Below are 23,045 nucleotides of genomic sequence, written 5' to 3' on the forward strand. Positions count from 1 at the left end.
TAATGCCACTGTGAATCTCTCTGCTAAGATGTCTTCTATTTCTTTTGTACAATGGATACTCAGTGGTGCTTCTTCTGACACATTGTATCTACTAAGTCTTTGTATCTTCATTGCATTTCTCTTCCTATTAATAAATTTGTACACTTACTCCATGATCAAATTATTAGTATTAGTTATAGTATCAGACAACTCAAATACAAATACACTTTGGAAACGCATGGACATGAACGAAAAATACAGAAATGCTTTGATATGCTAGGGAAATACATACAAATTCTATAAATACACCAATAATGCTAAATTTAAAGTCGAATAGCTACAAATAATGTATAAATACATAAGCAATGTATATTTTAATGGTGTATATGGAAAAATAATTAATATAGTGGTATGCATAGGTATTATACCATTTTATTGATAATGCATTATTAATCAAAAGTCCAAGACACTTAACTTATGCACATATTATATTTTAATTATTATATAAATTATTTTCTATTTTACTATTTATACTTTTTTACATTAACAAAAAAGTTACCAAAATAATAAATTCTCAAATGTAAATTACAATATCGACTAGTAATTACTAAAATAATTATTCCATAATTAATACTTTTCTTTCCATAGTTTTTCTAAAATTAAAAATCATTTTTTGATATAAATGTTGATTAGTAGATCTATAGATTATATTCTCAAATATTTCATAAACATTTTTTATTTTTGTAAATAGTTAATATGTATATGTATATATATATATATATATATATATATATATATATATATATATATATATATCAATTTTAAGTACTAAAATAATTATTCTATTATTAATATTTTATTTGTATAAATTTCTTGAGATGAAAATCATCTTTTGATTTTAATGTGGATTTAATAGATTATTTGTTTTCATTAGTTTATAAAATAATAATTTTGAATATTATTCTTTTTAATTTTTAGTTGAAATTGTACACATAAATATGTATTATTTATTTGGATCACATATTGATATTATATTTAATAAAAGATGTTTTATTTCACTTATTAACATAAGAAGCAAGTTGGTTTAGTGGTTTAAAGGGCGATTTAAGTCTTAGGTGAATTGTGCACTAGGTGACTTGGGTTTGAATCGCCCCACTTTTTTTTGTAGAAAGGCGTGGATGCATGGTGTATCGATATGTATCAGTACAATGTGATATAGATTGATACACACTTGTATTGGCTTGATATGCATGACTAGTAGGATACACCTCTAGTCATAGTATATCTAGTATCGATTATAATCATATCGATATGATACACCCCATATCAGATGTAGTGCATCAGTATTTCAATTCTTGCATTTACCTAATGTCACTAATGTTAATGTTTCACATCATGGCAATGTGTATCTCACTTCTACTATTTCCTTTGATGGTGTCTTGTTTGTTTTCGATAGAGGTGTAAATCAAGTTGTGTCGCCTGTGACCCATGTTTTGGTTCCAAGTCCATGGGCCACCATGGAACGACACGACTATGCATGCCGGCATGGCCCAACATGTGACACAACCCACCCAGGATCCTAATGACTAGTTTCAACTTCTTTTTAGGGGGAGGGGGGGGGGGAGGAGAAAAATGACAACAATGCCTCTCCAACAACTATAAAACAACTATTTGTGGGGTATTTGGGTAAAGTGATAAATGATTTTATAATGACCAAAATACCCATCACAACAACTAAAAATAGTTAGTTTTTAGGGTATTTTAGGCAATTAAATTATTTTCAATTCCTATAAATAGCCTTATCCTCCACCATTCTCATCACACCAATTATCATACTCTCTTAGCCTTTCATACAGTCTCATACTTTCTCAAGCTAGCAATTTGGGAGGCTTGGAGGCTTTAACCGTTGAAATCAAGTTGAGATTTCAAACCGACAATCTATGTAAGTGTAATTAAATTAATTTTTATTTTTTAGAATTAAAAAAAAAGGTTGGCTCCTTTGGAATCCAATTCCTCAACATGTTCAATGTTGACGATGTCGATGTTCAATCATAACATGATAGTGTTAGCACTGATATGGATACTATTGATATTGCTGGAATTCCCACCCTTAGTACTATTACTAGGGGAAAGAAGAGAAGGACACTAAGTTGAGTAGCCCGATTTGAAAAATATTTAGAATAGAGGAGGTTGAGGGAAAGGAAAAAAGAGTTGTTTGCCAAAAATGTAAGAATTACTTTAACTATTGTAGCAAGGGTAGTACTGGCCACTTGCACAGACATTTTCTCTCGCATGCAAAAAAAGACAAGGGAAAGAAACATTACAAACACAAATTTGGGCATAGAGTTTTTGGTACTTTTAAATATTCTCAAGGAAAAATGAGGCAAGAGTTAGCAAAGTATATTATACATGCTGAACAACCATTTTTATTAGTTGAAGATATTAAACTTGAAAGATTTTTACATAATTATATAAATCCACAAATTAAAAATTTTTCTAAAATACTACTAGAACATATGCTTTAAATTTTTTTATTAATATAACTAATTTAATTTCTATTTTATCAAATCTTAATTCTAGTTGCAATTATTTCTGATGTTTGGACATCTAAATTTAACATACTTTATATTTGTGTTACCGATCATTTTATTGATGAAAATTGGCTTTTACAAAATAGAATTTTAAGTTTTACTAGGCTTGAATGGCCCAACTATTGTTGCAAATATTTTAAATACTTTACGTACTCAAGTTATTGAAAATAAATGTTTTTTCTATTAGTTTTGATAATGCTAGTAATAATGATTCAACAATAAATATATTAAAATCTCAATTAAAACCATATTTAAATGGTAAATTATTTCATATTAAATGTGCATGTCACGTCTTAAATTTGTATTTAGGATGATTTAAATATTATTTCTCATCATACTTCTAAAATTAGAAGTTGTATTATATATATTAAAAGTTTTGGAGCAAGAAAACAAGAATTTAAATATTTATGTCAAAATTATGGTTTAAAATATAAACATTTTGTATTAGATGTTCAACATAGATGAAATTTTATCTATTCTATGTTAGAAAGTTGTATTTCTTACAAACAAATTCTTACTAATTTTTATAATGAAAAAAATGCCACATGATATTATTCTTGAGGAAGACTAGGAAATGACAATTTGTATCAAATATTTTTCACAAAATTTTTATGATGCAACTAATGAATTTTTGGGTGTTGATTACCCAACTAATTGTATTTTAGTTAATCAATTATTTATAATTAGTGAATGTTTTGCAAAATATAGAAGAAATTCACATTTTAAAAGTATTATTGAAATAATGGAAAATAAATTAAAAAATATTGAGAGAACATTTTTCCGCTTTATTGCTTAGCTACAATATTAGATCTTAGGATTGGGAAAGATGGTTTAGATGGTTTATTTGAATCATATTGTTAAAATGTGAATATTGAATCTAAAAATAAAAAAGAAGAAATTAATAATTTATTATTTGAAATGTATAATTTATATGAATCTCAAATAAAAAAGAAGAAATTAATAATCCACTTCAATTGCACAATCTGCTAGAATTTCAAGAAAATTGCTTAACAGAAAAATTCATAAAATGTATGATAACATAGTTACAAATGGAATTATATGATATCCTAGTTAGTAAGTTAAAAATATAGCCAGAAACAGGGGTAGCCCTCCCCAAAACCTAAATGCCCATCACACCCCAAATCTCCTAACCAGAGAATCTCTTGCCAGACAACTAACCTGCAAAAGAAGAATGAAAACCATACATAGAAAAATAACAACTTCAAAAGTAATTTATTAATTAAAATGGCAGAAATATGATGTTGTTATTTAACTCCAACCTTGTGAAACATGCCAAAAAAGAATAGTTCACAAAACCTGTTACAAATCAAAGAGGAAAACAACAAACCAAATAATATAATAGAACACGAAATAAATAGAAAAACAAAACCCAATCCCCTAATCAAATGAACAACACAAAACCAAGCAAAACATTCAAGAAATGAAGCTTCATTTCCACTTTGCTACACTTCCTCAAAACATTCGAGAAATGAAGCTCCATTTCCACTCCGCTACACTTCCTCTCTCCTACCAACGAAGAAAACTAGGAAATAATAAAACAAACCCTACCAAAGGAGGAAGCTATGAAGGAACTGGGAAGCACATTTACCTGACCAATAGCTGGTCGTACTGGTTTGGAAGTGAAAAACCTAAGAACCCAAAGAAATCAAAACTTCATTTCAGGACAATAAACTAAAAAAATAAAAGAAAAATCGTCAAGAATATAGCCAAAACCTATTACTCCGTATCTATAACGAGCCACAAATATTAAGAATGTTTTGAAAAATCAAACTGTGTATGGTCTTCCTTTGAACACAATGTAATCCATTACTGCATATGGTTTTAGCTTGTTGACGATATGTCTTTGAGCTCAGTTTCTTGCCTGTTTTGATCCTTTGGTGCATTAAGGGGTCTCTTCCTTCTCCTTTCTTTACCATTGGAAAAAGGGAGAGTAGAGAATGAAAAACTGAATAAACCTGAAAAGAATAAATGCAAACTTGAAGAAGGCTTCATGAAGATGAAGAATAAACACTACAACCATAAACCAGTTATACAAAATCAATCTTGATCAAACCAACCGTGTTTTTAAAAATATGTAGCAAAAAAAGAATCTTTTTTTTTTTTGTAAAAAAAGAGTGGGTAGCGAGTAGATATAAGAAACATATTTAAAACATGCTGAGTTTTGTTTAAATTTATGCATGTGTATATTTACCTTGTAGGAAAGTTCTATGTTTATTAAGCATTCTCCTTAAAGAATCCAGAGCTTGCTTGTATTTCTTCTCTTGTGACCAATCAAAATCTCACTCTTATGGCCAAATTTTTTAACCTATACCATCATGGAAATATAGAAAATCAAATAAAAAAAGAAAAGCAGAAGAAACCCAAGAAAAATCCTAAAAAAGAACCTACAGAAAAAACCTCCATCAAGGAATCTCAAAGAAACCTATAATAGAAGGCACAAAACTTTGTTAATCCACAAACACCGCAAATCCACTAATTCATAAGAGCAAAAAATTATCGCACAAATCATTCCCATGAGAACAACCCCAATACCATCACACCTAATCTCCCGTTTGTTTTCAAGTTATATACTCCAATTGCCAAAAAAACAAATTTGTCAAAAGTTTATACAAATTGTAATCCAGGTTTCTAAGAAACACTTAAAAGAGAAAATAGTTGAACTATAAAGAAATCAGGTGTTAAATTACAATGAAAACAAAGGAGATTGTATCAAAATTTATAAGAACTAACGATAACCTTAATGGAAGAGAAAGGATCCATTGAAGCTTCTTCAGGCCATCGACCGTCCAATGTTGACACTCTGGACAAGGGCTTGGAATGTTCGATTTCATTCATATGGCTAGTTGAAGACCCCAAGCTGGAAGAGAGAGAAAAAGAAAGTATGCCAAAAAAGAAAAGAAAAAGTGGAGAAAAGAAGATATAGGGAGAAAAACTACCGGAGAACTGCAAACCTGTGGTTAATCAAAGAGAAGAAACCCTGTCTTCTCGGAGACCCATGAAGCCCTGTCTTTTTGTAGATGGATGCTTTCAGAAGGAACAATGAGATAACTAAAGCCACTTAAACTCCAAAATTCATGGAAAAAGAATACCTGACAGAAGCAGAAGAGGAAACTCCTCCCTCAAACAGAAAAAACCCAACCCTTAGCAAGAGAGAGAGAGAAAAAAAAAAAGCAAGACCAGAAGAAACTTCTGTTTTTCTAGAGAACTCACCATCGAAATTGAAACTTCAGAAAGAAACTACTCTTTATCTAGCTATCAAGGTTTGCTCATGTCGCTGCAAGGGGTACCAGCCACTCCATCATCAGCCTCCACTGGCCATACACTACCATGATTGATGGGTCAGATGCACCACTGACCATATGCTGGGGTTTCACCACATCGAGAGAGAGAGAGAGAGAGAGAAAAGAGAAAAGAGACTATGAGAAGAAAGCGAGGCAGTGGAAAAACAGGAAAATGGAAGCTTGCTCAAGCTTTCTCAGGTAATGAAGACTAGCTTGCTCAGCAAGCTTCTCCTCGCCTCCTCATGAGAGCACAAACCACAGGAAGAAGTGACAGATTCGCACAGGCATCACTTGCACATGGGAGCCATGTCAATAGGAGCAGACCAAGGAGAGAAAGGAATGAAAGAGGGGAGAAAGGAATGAAAGAGAGGACATGCATTGAAAGAACAGAGCAAGTGTATCAAAATCACAATGCACCACGTGCTGGACTCTCGCCAATAACCACACACCACCCAAATATATATATGGATTGCATAAACATAAGGTAATATATAGCACTCAACACAAGTAGCATTGAATGTCATTTTTTTATAAATCTGTCTATAAATTATATAATCTGTTATATACTAATCTATTATACAATCTATATATATATAATTTATATAATCTGTTATATAGTTTCCTTGTAGGGGGTCTAAAACTTCTAAAGAAAATGATGGATCTTAAGGCTGAATTGGATTGGCTTCTAGGATTGAAGTTGGGTTGTTTTATAGGCTTAACTAGGATGGTTTGTAAGGTTGAAATTGGGAGGCATCCTAAGATTTAAATTTAGGTTGGAATGGGGCTGGTTATGCTATGATTTACAATAATAAAGAGAGGTTAAATGAGGTGGACTTAAGGGTGATTCATGCTGTGATTAGTAAATCAAAATCAAATGAGGCGATGAGATGGGGTGCAATGTGGCTAGTCTACTGCTGGTGTTTGCAGCAGGAAACAAGGTTGTTGCCATGGGCACAACTACTTACAGTCCAAAAATGGGAGTGTGCTGGGCAGAGATTGGCCTAACCATGGGCTATTAATTGCTGCCCAAATAGAGGGGCAAGTTGGGCTGAGATGGATGTGAGAACTGCTGTAATTTACAACAGTAGATGGTGTGAAGTGGGGGCTGAAATTGAGGTTCTCTTCTCTAATTTACAGCAGCTAGAGGGGCAGTTTTTGGGCTTCCACCTGAGGCATTTTGCAACCAAAAATAGAAGGTGTGAGGGGTGTTCTAAGGACTGCAATATTGCTGTAATTTACAGCAGAAAATGTGGCCAAGAGGAGGTTACGGGACAGCAAAGATGAGCTGCCAACCACCTTAATTTACAGCAATAAGTTAGGTGGAACTTGGATTGGATATGGGATGATTGTAATTCCCAAAACTAAACCAGCAGCAAGCCAGCACTTACCACTAAGAAGCAAATCACAAGAAATACAATGACAAGAGAAAATAGTTTCTTGAAAACTTTTTTTTTGTTTTGTTTAGAAAAGAAAACTGAACCATATTCCCAAATCAAAATACAAGAAACACTCATTACTCAAGAAGCAACTAAGTGAGAGAAATTTAATTTTTGAAAGAATTAACAGAAGTTAATTTTCTCATTTCTTTTTCTTTCTTTGTAAGCGAAGGTTTTAGGCACCTGTCTCTCTATTCAACGAAGATGCTAATCCCAGCACCAAGGCACACAACAAGGCAATGTGCTGATTGAAATCGTTCATACTTTTCTAGGCAATAGGATGATGCTATTCAAATTATCATCATGGCATTAGTTGACCAATAGCATAGAGATTGGAGGAGCAATGGCTGGACTTCTGAACATTTACCCCATCCTAAGAAAACAAATGAGAACCACCCTAAGACAATAATTCAAATCTGAAGCTAGTGTTTACTTTACGTAAGACAATCACTTGGTAATCACAACTAGCACTTTCTAAAAATTAGAAAGTAATCATTTAGAAAATAAGGCAAACACTTGATTCAAAATTAGGGGTAACATTTCAAAAATATAAAAAGGAAAGAAAATTCTAATTGACTACTTGGCAATTCAAGAGTTGAAACAGGTGTATTTCAGACATCCATATTAGTAACCAGAAACTATTTTGAGATAGTATACACTAATGAGAGGGAACATCTATAGAGATCAAATCTATCTCCAGAATTGACAAAGTTGATATACAGATTTTGGAGATTGATTTAATGAGTTGTAAATTTGTAATTCCCTTCCAAATTAACTAGTAAAAAGGGGCAAATTTTGAAAACACATAAGAAGAAATTCAAAAAAACAATATTAAACGTATAATGAGAGAGGGAGACACACCTTTTCTGGAGGAAGATAGATGGGAGTATCTCCTTGACTGATCTGCAATGGAAAAAAGCAAGAAGTCAACTACCGGTGAAGGTGGAGTTGCTGCCACCTCTTTTTCGAGCCTAGTCACTGATGAGAACCACTGGTCACCACTAATGTGCACGAGAGAATGGTGGTGAAAAGAAAAAAAAAATGTTTAGGGTTTAAGAAGGCAGGTTTTAAGACGTGAGGCCAATTTTGGGTTTTTAAAATTTATAAAAGGGCACGGTTGGAAGCAAAAATTCATCCGTTACCTCCGAATGCACTTGGAGGTAGATTGACCATTATTCTGAGGTTTTTCGGTGTTCAGAGGTGCAACCGAATGATCACTGACTGCTGAAAAAGCAACATTTTCAGCATTCAGAAGTTAATTCAGTGCTACCAAACACCCCCTTAGTGGGCTAGAATTTCATATACCATCTTTTGTTGATACAGGAATTTTTTGTGGGTAAATATCGATACGGGAAATTAAAATCATTCTTTTTTTTGACAAGTTACCTTTAAATTATACACTTACTTGGTTGCCTTTTCAATCCCCTTTAATCTACTGGTCCATATAATCCATTAAGCGAGACTTATTTGAATATATTGACATTGGCCGTGAGCCCATAATTTAGGTTGTGTTTGGATAAGCTTCAGGATTTGTGCTTTCAAAGCCCAAAAGTACAGAATCCCAATTGTAGGCTTTATACCTCAGGGTTTAAAAGTGTTTTGGGTTACGCAACTCCTACCAAACACTCAAACACTGCTTGATTCTTTCGTTTTCCATAGCCCAAACAAAGTCTTTTATCATTTATTGCTTTCCTTTGCTTTTGTCAACCATAGAGACTCAATATGATCTAAAACTTTGTTTTACAATAATAAGTTAATAGCGTTCTCTTGATAAGATGGTACAAAATTATATGATAACAACTTAAGTAGCAAAACAACATTCAAATTCAATCATTTTATGTAGTTTAACCATGATGAAGGATCACACATATACAATGATCATTCTAGAAATATAACAAAAAGAAGAGGACTGCCTATATGTTTCCATGGAAGCAACATGTAATTTAAAATCTTTCATTCTAATGACAACTGCATATATTTAAATTTGTAGGCCTGAAAAACCTAAAAGATCTCTCTGCCCTGGCCCTTGTATGTTTCCATTATAGTATCATTTTTTATTAGGGAAAGCTCATGAAAAGCTACAAGCATTAGAGCAAAGACCACATTCGAATTCCATGGCAACATAGATAAATGGAAGCAAAGCCAAGAGGTTAGCAGGATATGTGCAGAATTATATTATAGTCTCTAGTCATTTTAATAAATAAAGAGTGGTGAAAAATCCATTTTACAAGAAACTTTTTATGGTACAAATTTACATAAAGTTGCTGTAAAGAATTCATACATGAGCTCTTGAACATGTAAACAAGAAAGAGATACAGAAGCTTATTATGTCAGGTTAGTCAAATGATATATAAGGTGTTTCCTACCAATTATATCAGGGATGATCTCATATGGATATATCTTTGAGCCTCTTCAATGCGTCCCAGATGTGTAAGCAGTCCAATTAGGCAGGAAAAATTTCCTTCTGATGGCTTAATGTTGTATCTTCGAACCATGGAATTAAATATTTGGCAAGCCTCATCCACAAATCCAGCTTTAGCACAAATAGATAGAAGCACATCAAAAGTGTAACGGTTCGGAGAGAAACCATTTGACTGCATTTTATTAAAGAGATTGAGTGCATCTCGATACTGATTGTTATATCCATATGCTTCTATAATTGCAGTCCACGTCATTGATCCCTTCGTAAAGATTGCATTAAAAACCAACCTAGCATGGTTAATTCTTCCACATCTCCCATACATCTTTATAAGTTCTGCACAAATGAAAGGAATGGATTCAAAATCCCTCTTCAAGACATATCCATGTAACTCCTTCCCAACCTTTAAGGCCCCCAATTCACCACAAATGCTTAAAATCCTTGCTACAGCTACAGAATCTGGTCTGTACCTGGAAAGTTGCATCAACCGAAATACTCCCACTGCTTCTTCTAAGCACTGGTTGTTCAAGTATGAATCTATCATAGCTGTCCATGAGATTACATTCCTTCTCTCCATTCTATGGAACAACTTGCAAGAATAATCTAAGTTACCACATTTAGAGTACATGACCATTAAGGAGGTAACTATGGACACATTGGGTAGAAATCCATTCTTCACCACATATCCATGAATCTCCTTTCCTTGTTTAAGAGCCTTCATCTCTCCACAAACTGGAAGAACAGTTGCAATCGTTACAACATCAGGCTTAACCCCTTCTTGCTGCATCCAGACAATTGATCTCAGAGCCTGCTCAAGACTACCATTTGAAATGTAACCTGACATGAGGGCAGTCCAAGAAACAGCATTTCGCTCCGTTGAGGCATAGAATACCCTCCTTCCTGAACTCATGTCCCCGCATTTGCAGTACATGTCAATCAATGCAGACTGAACGAACAACTGTCTTGCGTAATTCTTCGTCTTGATCACATATGCATGGATCTCTTGACCCAGTTTTCGGGTCCACAGTTCTCCAAAAACAGGAAGGATCATTGTCAGAATAGCTGAGTTTGGATTTATGCCTTGTCTTCTCATCTGCCTCAAATACTGTAATGCCTCTCTGTAAAGCCTATTGTGTGAAAAACCAGCGATCATAGCACCCCAGACAACAACATCTCTTTCAAGAACTTCTTCAAATACTCGCCGGGCCAATTTAATCTTGCCACATTTGAAGTACATATCAATCAAACTAGTTTGGAGGACAACAGATCCATCTGCAAAGCCATTCTTGATCAAAAGGGCATGGGTCTTCATACCTTGGATGAATGCAGATGAGCCTGCAAAGATTTTGATCAGGCAGGAAAAGGAATACTCATTTAATTCAATCCCCAAATCTCGCATTCTCGAATACGTTTCCAGCACTTCTCGATACTGTCGCCCACCTCGAATAACACCACCTCGAAGCAAAGCATTCCACGGGTAGACACTTCCACAAGGAATATCATCAAACACTTTCTTCGCCTCTTCGATCGAGCCACAAGAAGCATACATGTGGACGAGCTTGGTACATAGGAATTCATTGTTTTCCAGCCCATTTATCCGAATAAAAGCATGTATTTGCCTGCCTTCAGTGAGGGACTTTGATCGAACACATGCAGCAAGAAGTGAAGAAAATGTGGTTGGGTTCACTGGAATTCCTTGTTTGTCCAAGTAGTCCAAGATGGTAAGGGCCTCCTTCAGCTTCCCTTCCCTGGCAAATCTCTGGATGTCTTTGTATATGGCAAGTGGATTCTTGGTATGGAGTGGTAAAGATGATGGAAATGCATCTTTCTCTGTGAATTTCTGTGTTCTGGGAGGAATCTTGAAGGAGTTTTTGTGTCGATTAGGTTGTGTTTGAGGTAGAATTGGTAGATCTCTTGTTGTTCTTGAAGTTGATGCCTTATTTCGTAGAATTCGAGATGGTTCTAAGTGGATTGTGGTGGGAATACGAATTGAATTAACAAGGAGATATGAAGCCGACAGACCTTCCATGATTTGCACCTTTGGTTGTTATGTTTGCTTACTTTCAGTTCAACAGAGCTCCAAATGCAACTATTTATTGGATTGGAATCCCAGTTCTGTTTTCTGTGTGTGCGAGAATCAGATAATGCTCAAAAGAACTAGAAACCAACCTCAAAACTCAAACCACAGAATGGCAATTTAGGATCCCCAATGGCTGCTCACACTCTGCAAAGTCAAAAACATAGCTCTAAGATATTAGTGTCACTCCTCTGTATAAGAACAATATTGGTAGGTATTAGAGTTGCTCCCTTGTTAGAAAAAACTATTAGAGGTAATTTTTGCTTCATCTGGACAAGCTAAGTCCATATAATTTTCAGAATCTGAAGCACATAATTTAAAATCTCTGTAACCTCTTTGTACCATATACCTTTCTGGAACAAGCAAAAAAGAAAAGAATAAAGTAGAGTAATGATTAATTACCATATGAGTAACAATTTATTTAACGTAATTTCAGCATATGAAAAGCAAAAGGAGAGGAGAGAATAGATAAATCCATATAGTTGGGTTCGAGTCTACTTCTTTAATATGCTTTAACCACTTCTATTGATGAATTACACAGGTGTTTGGCTATATTGAAGATGCAGGCTGTTTATGAGGGCCGCCAAAGGTACAAAGAAGGTGATGAGCATGGATACAACCATAACCCATGGAACTGATGGGTACATCCAAATCCAATCTGATGAGACTATGGGTCTGTTTGGTTTGTGGCCGGAATGGGATCAGAACCGGAATCAGAATGGGCTGTTCCCCTGCTTATTTGATTCAGACAGGAATCAGAATCAGACTCCAATTGATGTTGTTTAGTTCATCTGTAAGCTGGAGTCAGAATTAACCAAGATTTCCAATTTTATCCCTGATAAAAAATTCAAATTTTGACTTATAATTGCTATTTTTGAAATGGATAAATAGTTTGACATTCAGTTCACATAGAAGAGATAAAGGAAACATGAATAAAGAAAGAAAAAAGGCATAAAAACTACAGACTGGATAGCCTTGTATCCAAGCATCAACAAAAGTTTAACTACAAAGACCAAATATAATAAAAACTATAGGTATCTTTGGGTGGGGGAATTTGGGAAGCAAGGGAGGAATCAGATTTAAGGCTCCTGGAATCATCCTCACTTCTATTTGGTGAAGATCCAATCCCCTTATAACTCAAGTTTACAAATGACAGAAAGAAAGAACATTTACAAATTTGTTCCAAGAGAAGTTTGAAAAGTGAACCATGTCTCCTTCTCTCAATCTCTCTGATCACATGCTTGGTCTAACTTCAACAATAGTAACAACTCTCTTTGAAGACATCTCCAGCACAGAAATAGTATGGACTGATTGCTTCCTATCACCATCTTCAGCAACCCTGTAAATGCTACTTCTGGTTCCTCATTTCTCCAAACTCTGGAAATGAATTTCAAACATTCTATTCTGTAGGCTTCAAAACAACAAAAGCCTATTCTATAGGCTTCAAAACATTCCATCTTCAGCAATCCTGTAAATGCTACTTATGTTTTCTTTTCATTGGTAATAAGATCAAGAGAGTTTTATTGAAAGAAAATCTGGATACAACCCAACCCATAAGACAGGGGGATGGGATCATGGTCTAATGAAGCAGGACAACAAAAGTAAATTCCACAAAATTAAATTCAAATTGAATCTTAATGGCCCTATTGGGCAGTTAATTAGGATGGCTTGTTTGCTTATCAGTGCAAAATTGGACCTACCCATGGAGAAACAAAGAATGATTCTAAGTTCAACAAATATTTCCCATGGTTAGCCATTTTCCCTTCTTTGGGTAAAATCAGATGCCTCACAGGCTCATACATAAAAGTGAGAAATTAAGGGTAGGGCAGTCTACATACGATGTGGCTCCCATTTTTGCTGCCACAATGTATAGCCATAGAATTACGCATCTGTCATTTAGGCTAGAGCAGATTGTCAGAAACAACTTCTATATTCTCATCAGAACAATAGTTGTAGTTGAATGGGTCCAAAAATAAGAGATTAACCATTTGTTAAGTTAAAGAAGAGAAGAACATGAGCTAATACTATCAAACTCATGGAGATACAAGAATATTCTTCACGTAGATGAACGAATAACTAAGGCATTTCACCAAACACTATTGTTGCAGAACGGCAACTACAGAAAAGCTTCCTAACATCTTTACCGTATAATGCTCGATAATTGTCTTGACTACCCCAACATAAAGAACGAGTAAAGAATACAATAACACAAACATAATCGATCATACCTTGATTGATGCTGCCCTTAATGGTTGCAGGGACGGGATTATATATGTCTGCACTCGACAGTGGTGGTCTAGAGAATATGGGAGAGGAAGGGGAAAAACAAAAAAGAGTGAGAGATAAGACGAAGGTGGATAAAGAGAGAGAGTGAGAGAGAGAAACCACCGCTGCCCTGTTCGGTGGTTTTAGCGGCGGCAACAGCTGCAGAGAAAAGGAATATAAGGGAGGAAAGGAGGGAGAGAGATATTGTCGATGAGCAGTGATGACTTACCTCGACGGAGTGTGTGGTACTTCGGCCGTTGGAGGAGGGGATGCCGGAGTGTGTGGTTCTACGGCCGTTGGAGTCGGGTAAAGAGAAAGATTTGGGTTTTTTTTGTCATTTGCTTTTTTGTCGGAGAGAGCGTGAATGGCCATTCTCTCAACTGAAAGATTTTTCAATGATATCGGAAAATCCGAGGATTTGGATTTTGTAATATACATCGATTAATAATCGGATCGGGTTTGGATTTGAATAAATTCAATCCGATTAAAATTCAAATAAGATTATATTATATTTATTAATTTTAATATATATATATATATATTAATAAATAATTTAAAATTATAAAATATATATTATATTAGAATTGGTATTTGTTCCTCACATAGGACGCCTCACGCCGACCTCACATGCATATCTAATCATGAGAATATCTCCCATGAATAATAACATAGAAGTACGGGAAATGTTCCCAATATATGGTGGAATGTATTTATGAGTTTGATGTGAGGCGTCCGATCCAGTCTCATTATATATATATATATATATATATTTGGGCTATTATATATATTAGGGGCCCATACTATACTAGGGCTTTGTTAAAGAGAAATTCAAATAAAAAAAAGTCCTATACTGACTTTCATTAATCATGTTGAATTGGTTCATGTCCAACTCAATATTTTAATGGGTTATCCAATTGGTTTAACTACAATCCAAATTGCACCTTTGTGAGAGTGGCCAAATTTTATATTAATTTTTACTATTTTTAAATAAAACATAAATAGACATTAAATTAGTAAAAAATTATTCTATATTTCTATATACCTTAAAAGCAATTGTCCATGTCTTCATCTCCTTCTACCCTCTCCATCATACTTTGCATTCTTTTTTTATTTTATAGGATAAATTACATATAGGTAACCTGTACTTTAGGGGTAGTGATAGATAGATACCTTGAACTTTCAATTGCAACATTTGAGTACCTTGAACTCTCAAAAAATAGACACTTGGGTTCATCCATTAATATTTTGTCAACTAAATGTTACATAATGCCAAAAATACCCTTCTCATGTATTTTTGAGATCATTCTCGAGTAACCAAACATCTCCCATGATGATATTCTCACATGGGCAGCAAATAACATATTCAAATTTTCCGACAACGACATTCTTTGATGATGCTTTTACTCCGTAAAATGATCTAAAAAATACACGAGAATGGTATTTTTGACATTATGTAATGTTTAATTGGCGGAATAGTAACAGATGGATCCAAATGTCTATTTTTGAAAGTTTAGGGCACCTATCTATCACTGCCTCCATAGAGGGTACCTATCTGTAATTTACCCTATTTTATAAAATATCAACGCAACATGGCCTATCCCAATTAAGAATGTCATAAGACCACTTTTGCCTTGATTTATTAACTTAATTAACCTTAACATGGTTCAATTTAATTAACCTTATTATTAGATAATTATCTAATTAACTTAAGTTAAATAGGTTAACTTAACTAATTAACCTAATTATGTTATGTAATTAATTAGTAATTAAGGCTAATTATTAATTTTAAAAAAGTAAGATTAATTAATTCTGCTAGGGTTATTTACATCAACTTAAGTTAATTGAATAATTAATAAATTAAGTTACTCAATCTATGTTAAGGTTAATTAAGTTTATTAAGTTATTTAATTAAGTGTATCAATTGTAGTTATTTAAGTTAATCCATATTAATTTGAGATAAGTTAATCTTTCTTAAGGTTAATTAATAAATTAACTGATATAACTTAATTAGCTTAATTAGTTAACCTCATGATCTTCACTTGTTTATCTAACTATTAGCTAATATATTAATCAGGTTAATTAAATCAATATAGGTTAAAGGCAACCCAAAAATGACACACTGTTTTCTTGCTTCTTAATTTATTGCCATTTAAGGCTGTTCTTTTATTTTGGGACTTAGGAGTGGAAACAAGAAAGTCTCCTAAATTTGGAGGGGGGAGGGAGAAAAAGTTAACTCCCTTCCTTGCACTCACAATGTGACTATTAAGTGTCCTCACAACAAATGATATGCCAAGGCAAGAGAGAAACAACCCAAGCAAGTTTTGTCTAAAACATTTTTTTTTTAAGCCTAATAAAATGATAAGGCAAATCATTCATTATTTGATCAATAAACAGTCTTTAAAAATACAATCATTAAGGCCCATTCGCTTTTCAATAGGTTATTTATCTGGGTAAATGCACTTACTTGGATAAATATTTTCTAGGAAGCACTTATCCGGGTAAGTGCATTTACCCATGTTCTTTTATTTTTCGGGTAAATAAGACAATGACTGTTTTATCCATAAAAAAAAAGCATTATTAATCTTTTATGGACCCCACATAAGTTTCCCGCTAGGTGGAAAAGTTACTCCCAAGTGATTCCTGGGAAAATAAATCTTCTATGGACCCCACATAAGTCTGAAAAAAAACATGAATTTCTTGATCAATGAGAACCAAAATCCCATTAACGAACTTCCCCCCTCTCAAAATCCAAAAAGCAAACAGACCCTAAGAAGCCTAGGTCTGAACTCCAGAGATAGATAAACCATGCCTGATTATACAATGTGTTGCAATCAACTAAAAGTTGTCTTAGTCGCTTAAGAAGGGAGGAATTCCTCTCCAATAGAGCCTATATAACCACCATTGCATCATCCCCTTTAAAAAGCAATGAGGACCATTTGCAACTCTACCACAAGCTTCGGCACTTTCAATTTTCAGAATCTGACAAATGTAAAGGTGTAAACTTCTCTTCCATAAGTGTACATCTACTCTTTTATTTTCCATGGATGCTTTGCACCTTGCCTTCAATGGATCATCCATTGTTGCCTATTCTAAGAACCAGGACATTATAAACCAATAATAACCCACCATCTTGATACCCAAGGAGCAGCCAAACCAAATTGCTTGAGTCACCGGGCAATGCATATGATCTAAAAGAAAAAAATCTTTACAAGTTAAAAGTTATACATTATTTGCAGTGCGAATTTATTTGCATTGATGCAAAACTACGATGGCAGTGCAAATGATTTTGGAGCAAATTGTGATTTATTTTTATTTTATTTTGTTTGATTGCAGTACAAATGAAATAAACTAAGGCCTGAACCAAAATAAAGTAGCACCCAAAACAAACACAGGCTATTATGAAAATATTAAAAACACGCCATATTTTTCTTAGAACAAAAAATCAACTTCATCCATGACGTTTACACCGATCATCATCAAGACTTCTACTATCATACTTCCCCCCTTGACTTGTACAGTTGTACTCATAGTTATAGAGTAGAGGTAGGTGGTTGTCATACTTAAGAAACTCCATCATTGTAGAAATCAATCTCGAATTCTTGAGCATTGATCTTGGTGGATACTTAGACCATATTTAGTTCATTGTTTTAGGCTTCATTCTTTTAATTCTTGTTAAGAATGGGCAAGAATGAATAACATTAGAGTGATTGGTTAGAAAATTCTTGCCCTAGGCCATATTCTTTTTAGAATGAAAAGTCGGCCCCATAGCAAAAAAATTGAGTAGCCTGCAGCATAAAAAATAATTATGCCCCATCTTGCTCATTTTCATTCTTTGAGGAAACTCTCCCTACAAAACTGCTCCCATAGATGTTTACTAGTAGGGGTGTCAATGGACCGGTTTTGGATTGGATCCAATCTGTTATAATTATTGGATTGGGCCAATCCAAAATAAATTGGTCTGAATCGGATTTAAACCAAATTCCCAATAAGTCGATCATGAGGCCAAACCCTTGTCCAATTTGAAACCATTCAAAACTGAAGCCGACATAAAAACACTTTTATGGAAGAACTTTTACGAAAGCATTTTTACAAAAGTAATTTTGTAAAAATAATTTTATGAAAAGTACTTTTATGAAAGTAAAGTACTTTTTACGAAAGCACTTTTATAAAAGTAATTTTATGAAAATTACTTTTATGAAAGCACTTTTACGAAAGCACTTTTACATGAAAAGACTTTTATGAAAACACTTTTACGAAAGCACTTTTATAATAAAAGCACTTTTATGAAAGTGCTTTTGTGAAATGACTTTTATAAAAGCACTTTTATGAAAGTAATTTTACATGTACAAAAGAACTTTTACGGCATTTTATTACGAAAGTATATTTTTAGAAAATCACTTTTACAAAAGTACTTTTATTCATTCACCTTGGATTGGATTGGACCCAATCTGATCCGTTTGCATTTTAATTGGACTAGATTGGAGTGTTGTAGGCATTGTAGTTTTTTTTATATATTCTTTGGATTTCTCATGTTATTTTGATTCAATTTGGATTGGATTGGATCCAATCTGATCCATTTGCATTTTATTTAGACTACATTGGATTTGATTTGTATGAATTTGGATTGGATTGGGTCCAGTCCATTTGTAAATGGACCAATATTGGATTGGATTGGACCAAATCCAGTCCAATTGACAATTCTATTTACTAGTAGACTACCATGGAAACTCACATCGATAGGCATTGATTGTCGGTCGTCCACTGGTAAACATCTATGCCAATAGTTTTGGAGACCTAGGTTGGCGGTTTATGAATACCGACACAATTTTCTTTTAAAGAATGAAAATGAACAACATAAGACACTCGTCAATTTGAAAAGAATTCATTTTTAGGAAAAAAGTGTTTGGTTCATAGCAATATTTTATCATTCTACCTATTTTTACCCATTATTGTTCATTTAAGATTGTCATATTTGGTAAGAATGAGAAATAATGAGAATTGAACCAAACATGGCCTTCACTGCTAGTGGCCTCACTCTTTTAATTCTTGCCAATTCTGAGAAAGAATGGACAAGAATGAATGAGATGTAGGTGTTTGAATATTCATTTCTTGCCACAGGACTCATTCTTCCCAGAATGAAATTTGGGTCTCGGCAAAAATTTAACACTTACCAATTCTTTTTTTTTTTTTCGTTTGAGTTTGAAACTTGAGTCCTCTCGGCTGAAGTCACTAAATCCTCGTCCCTCTCCCTCTGTGTGTGTGTACAAGGTAGTTGAGATCGATCTCGATCTGTTGAAGTCCTAAAGCTAAGATCAACTCTCTCTCTCTCTCTCTCTCTCTCTCTATATATATATATATATATACAAGGTGAAGCTGAGATCGATCTCAATCTATTGAAGTCCTAAAGCAAAGATCGACTCTGTCTCTCTCTGTACAAGGTAAAGCTGAGATAGATCTCGATCTGTTGAAGTCCTAAAGCTAAGATCAATCCAAAGAGCTCAAAACCAAGGTAAACTCTCTCTCTCTCTCTCTCTCTCTTTGTCTTCATCTTTTTCTTTCTTGTCTTCTTCTTCTTCATCTCCTTCTCAAGCTGCACACAGAAGATGGATACCTCCTCCTCCTCCTTCGTCTTCTTCTTCTTCTTCTTCTTACTCCGTTTTTCCCCTTTTAGGTTGACCACCAATATCAGCCCTATAACCATTAAAAGAAAGCAGCATCGACTAAAGTATTTGATCAATTTTTGTCTCTTCATTATTTTCCTTATTGGTATTTGTGTTCGAATCATTATGGAATTTATACATTTAAGTATAAATTGTTGTTGTTATTTTGATGCAATTAAAGTAATTAGTTGAAAATGAGAAAATTATAGTGCCAATTTTACATATGTTGTTTTCACGATGCTAAGACGTTTCATCCAAAGGATTGACCAGATTCGTTTCACAAACTTTATTTACCACATAACAGTTGATCTGGTTTACACCAACCTCATAAAGTTTGCTTTTCTGTTATTTTTCTGCCACTGTTTATCTTGATCTTATACTCAGCCCTCAGCATTAGAAATAGATAAAGTTACAAATTTGATGGGGTCCTACATTACTTGGTCTGATAAAATTAAATAGTGAAATCCATGTTAAGGATGTTCTAGACTGGTTATTAATGGAAGCATGTTCTACTGTTTGTTTCTTATATGTTGATCACAAGTGTGTAAGCTATTAGGCAATCAGTTTTATGTATTTTTTTTTTCATTTAATTCCACTTTTTTTTTGCTTTCATATGCATCCTTTAGCTCCCACTAATAGAGGCTCCAAGTGATTTTCAATGAATGGAATATTTTAAATGTTTTGTGATACATAGAATCTGAATCTGTTTTTGGAAGAAATTTTTCCTCTTATAAAATAAATGTCTATTTTCCCTTTGCCCTCACAGTTTTTGAGAGATGAGGAATCAATTAGTTTATTATACAAATTTTCTCCATCTCTTTGAGTATGAAGACTACATGTCCCATGTTCTTTCCTATCAACTAAAGCTCAAAGTAGGAATCTATAATCTCTCTGTACATTTGTAATATATTATACAAAATATGGAAAAAATAATCAATAAACCCTTGTTATCCTATAAGATGATTCTTACATAGCCACCTAATAAATGCTCTGACCTTACTCTATGGAGAATGAGGATTGATTAAATAGACATCCTAGACAGATAGAGATGAAGAGCTGATCCATGTCCCCTCTGATGACAAATTCTAGGTCTGGGCTCCACTTGAACCCTGGGGTATCATCTGTTGGAAATATTCCCTTATTCCTGAAAACCTTGAATCTTCACCAAATATGCTTGGATCTGAAATCTCATCTTGGATGGCCATCGAGCCTTCTAGCATTCTCACCACTTGGGACATGCTAGGCCTAAGTGTGGGAGATGCAGTAATGCACAAGAGAGCTGCTTTAATCATCCTTTCCACCTATTGCCCATTGAAATCACTTCCAACCTTGGATCCGCCAACTCTAGTAAGCTTTCTCTCTGCTGCAAAATAAAGGCCTTAAATTACGTTGAATGCTCCAAAGTAATTACTTTGAATGCAGCTTTAGGCTTTATTAGCTGAACTAAGGTTTTCACCCCTGGACCCTTAGTCAATGTGGATCAAAGTATGTTTCAGCTTAAATCCAAGACTCAAAAGGTGATTTGTTTTTTGTTGTTGTAATTTGCCTCTAAATAGACTGTGGGTTGGAGCATCCTCTATAGAAGAACAACTAGGAATATTTGTTATAATCTTGGCACAAACTTTATCAAATAGGATGGTAGCTGAGATCTTCCAATACTCTGAAGAAACTATTCATTGCCACTTTAAAAGGATGTTGAAGGCAATTTTGAAATTAGGTCGTGAGGTTATTGCTCCAATCCAATATGAAGGTGTTGCACCAGAAATAGCACGGGATTCAAGATATTTTCCATATTTTAAGGTATACATTTTTTAATATTTATTCATTGTTAATTTTGTTATATTTGTGAAAATAAGACTGCATTGGTGCTATTGATGGAACACAGATTAGTGCTTGTGTTCTAGTTGACCAACAAGTACCATCTCATAGTAGAAAGATTATGACAACACAGAATGTGTTATGTACTTGCTCTTTTGACATGCGTTTCACATTTGTGTATGCTAGATGGGAAGGGTCAACAAACGACTCTAGAATTTTTACAGAAGCATTAACAATGCCTAAAGTTGAGTTCCCTATGCCTCCAAGTGGTATGAAAATAATTTTATGTTCAATTTTAATTATATAGAATATAAAATTTAAGAAAAAATTTGTATAATTTTATATATCTGTATTTATTGTGTTTTAGGTAAATATTATGTAGTGGATTCGGGTTTCACTACTATTACAGGATTTCTCACCCCATTTAAAGGTGACCATTATCATTTGCAAGAATATAGGACAGTGAGACGACGACTGAAGGATGCTCGTGAATTGTTTAACCTTCATCATTCATCACTTTGTAATGTAATAGAACGATGCTTTGGAGTGTTGAAGGAACATTTTCAAATTCTGAACCACATGAAACCTTATAGTATTGGCACACAAAGGCGCATAATCATTGCATGTTGTACACTTCATAATTTCATTAGGCTGGAGATATTACTTGATCAAGAAGATCCATTGTTCAGAATATATGAAAATGAAGAAGTTGTCAAAGATAGCAACACAGTTGCATCATCAAATACACAAACACTAAATTAAGTGCTTGTAATTGAGACGAAACAATGAAAATGTTACAGATTGATATTAGTAATCAGTTGGCTGATAAACATGGGTATGAATGACTTCCAACACGTTGATAAATAAATATAATGAAACAGATAGACATTTTATACTTCTTTATATTACTCATTTTGATGTTATACATTGCTTCTTTTCATTATATATATATATATATTAATGCAACAAACTACAAAAGCTTCTCAAGTTTTTTTGTCCTTTTTCATATTGTGTTATTGATGTGGAGCCCACATGATTCCATGATATATATTTGCCATCGAGTGTTGTATGTAGGGGTGTCAATTAGACTAAATTTGGTCCAATCTGATTTAGTCCAATGTTAGTACATTATAAATGGACCAAGTCCAATCCAATCCAATAAATATTTTGGACCATTTTGGACCGGCCCAATTCAATGTTTAGACTGTCCAATCTGTTCAAATTTGTTTTGATTTAGATTGGTTTCAACCCAAACTCGGTCAATTGGCACCTACATTCTTACCTTATATCAATGGACTAGATATTGGTTTAATCCAACCCAATCCAATATATTTTTTTATTACGAACAGACTGGATGGTCCAATCCAATCTAATAAATATTTTGGATCGAATTAGTCCAATCCAATATGTCTTGTTGGTCCATCCAATCCGTCTAAATTGATTTTGGATTGCATGGGTTCCAATCCAAAACCGGTCCATTCACACCCTTATATTATTA

At 33.9% G+C, this 23,045-nt stretch overlaps 1 protein-coding gene and 1 long non-coding RNA gene across 28 annotated transcripts; one reads left to right on the plus strand and one right to left on the minus strand.

Annotated features, from left to right (window-relative positions):
- Positions 1 to 3,557: 3,557 nt before the first annotated feature.
- LOC104610151 (Pentatricopeptide repeat (PPR-like) superfamily protein) lies at positions 3,558 to 14,463 on the minus strand. Of its 26 annotated transcripts, XR_016068708.1 has the most exons (10): positions 14,299 to 14,457; positions 14,033 to 14,100; positions 9,675 to 11,951; positions 8,170 to 8,211; positions 5,328 to 7,681; positions 4,783 to 4,896; positions 4,453 to 4,546; positions 4,180 to 4,219; positions 3,851 to 3,887; positions 3,558 to 3,749 (listed from the first exon to the last, which is right to left on the minus strand). XR_016068708.1 is itself a non-coding variant. In XM_019199892.2 (5 exons), the coding sequence occupies exon 3, from the start codon at positions 11,754 to 11,756 to the stop codon at positions 9,678 to 9,680; it is 2,079 nt and encodes a 692-aa protein (XP_019055437.1). In that variant the 5' UTR covers positions 11,757 to 11,951; positions 14,033 to 14,100; positions 14,299 to 14,457; the 3' UTR covers positions 3,558 to 3,749; positions 8,170 to 8,211; positions 9,675 to 9,677. The 26 variants fall into 26 exon arrangements, 4 of the variants coding, with proteins under 4 accessions (XP_019055437.1, XP_019055436.1, XP_088742749.1 ...); XR_016068705.1 differs by having other exon boundaries at positions 4,180 to 4,546; XR_016068701.1 differs by having other exon boundaries at positions 3,558 to 4,546; positions 5,328 to 5,953; positions 7,492 to 7,681.
- A 4,661-nt stretch (positions 14,464 to 19,124) lies between these two features.
- LOC104610153 (uncharacterized) lies at positions 19,125 to 22,361 on the plus strand. Of its 2 annotated transcripts, XR_737397.3 has the most exons (4): positions 19,125 to 19,578; positions 21,286 to 21,529; positions 21,734 to 21,816; positions 21,915 to 22,361. It is a non-coding gene; the product is annotated as an uncharacterized LOC104610153 (long non-coding RNA). The 2 variants fall into 2 exon arrangements; XR_737394.3 differs by having other exon boundaries at positions 19,130 to 21,529.
- Positions 22,362 to 23,045: the final 684 nt, after the last annotated feature.

Source organism: Nelumbo nucifera, chromosome 4, assembly GCF_055504915.1.
Source record: "Nelumbo nucifera cultivar China Antique chromosome 4, China Antique-T2T, whole genome shotgun sequence".
Classification (NCBI taxonomy): domain Eukaryota; kingdom Viridiplantae; phylum Streptophyta; class Magnoliopsida; order Proteales; family Nelumbonaceae; genus Nelumbo; species Nelumbo nucifera.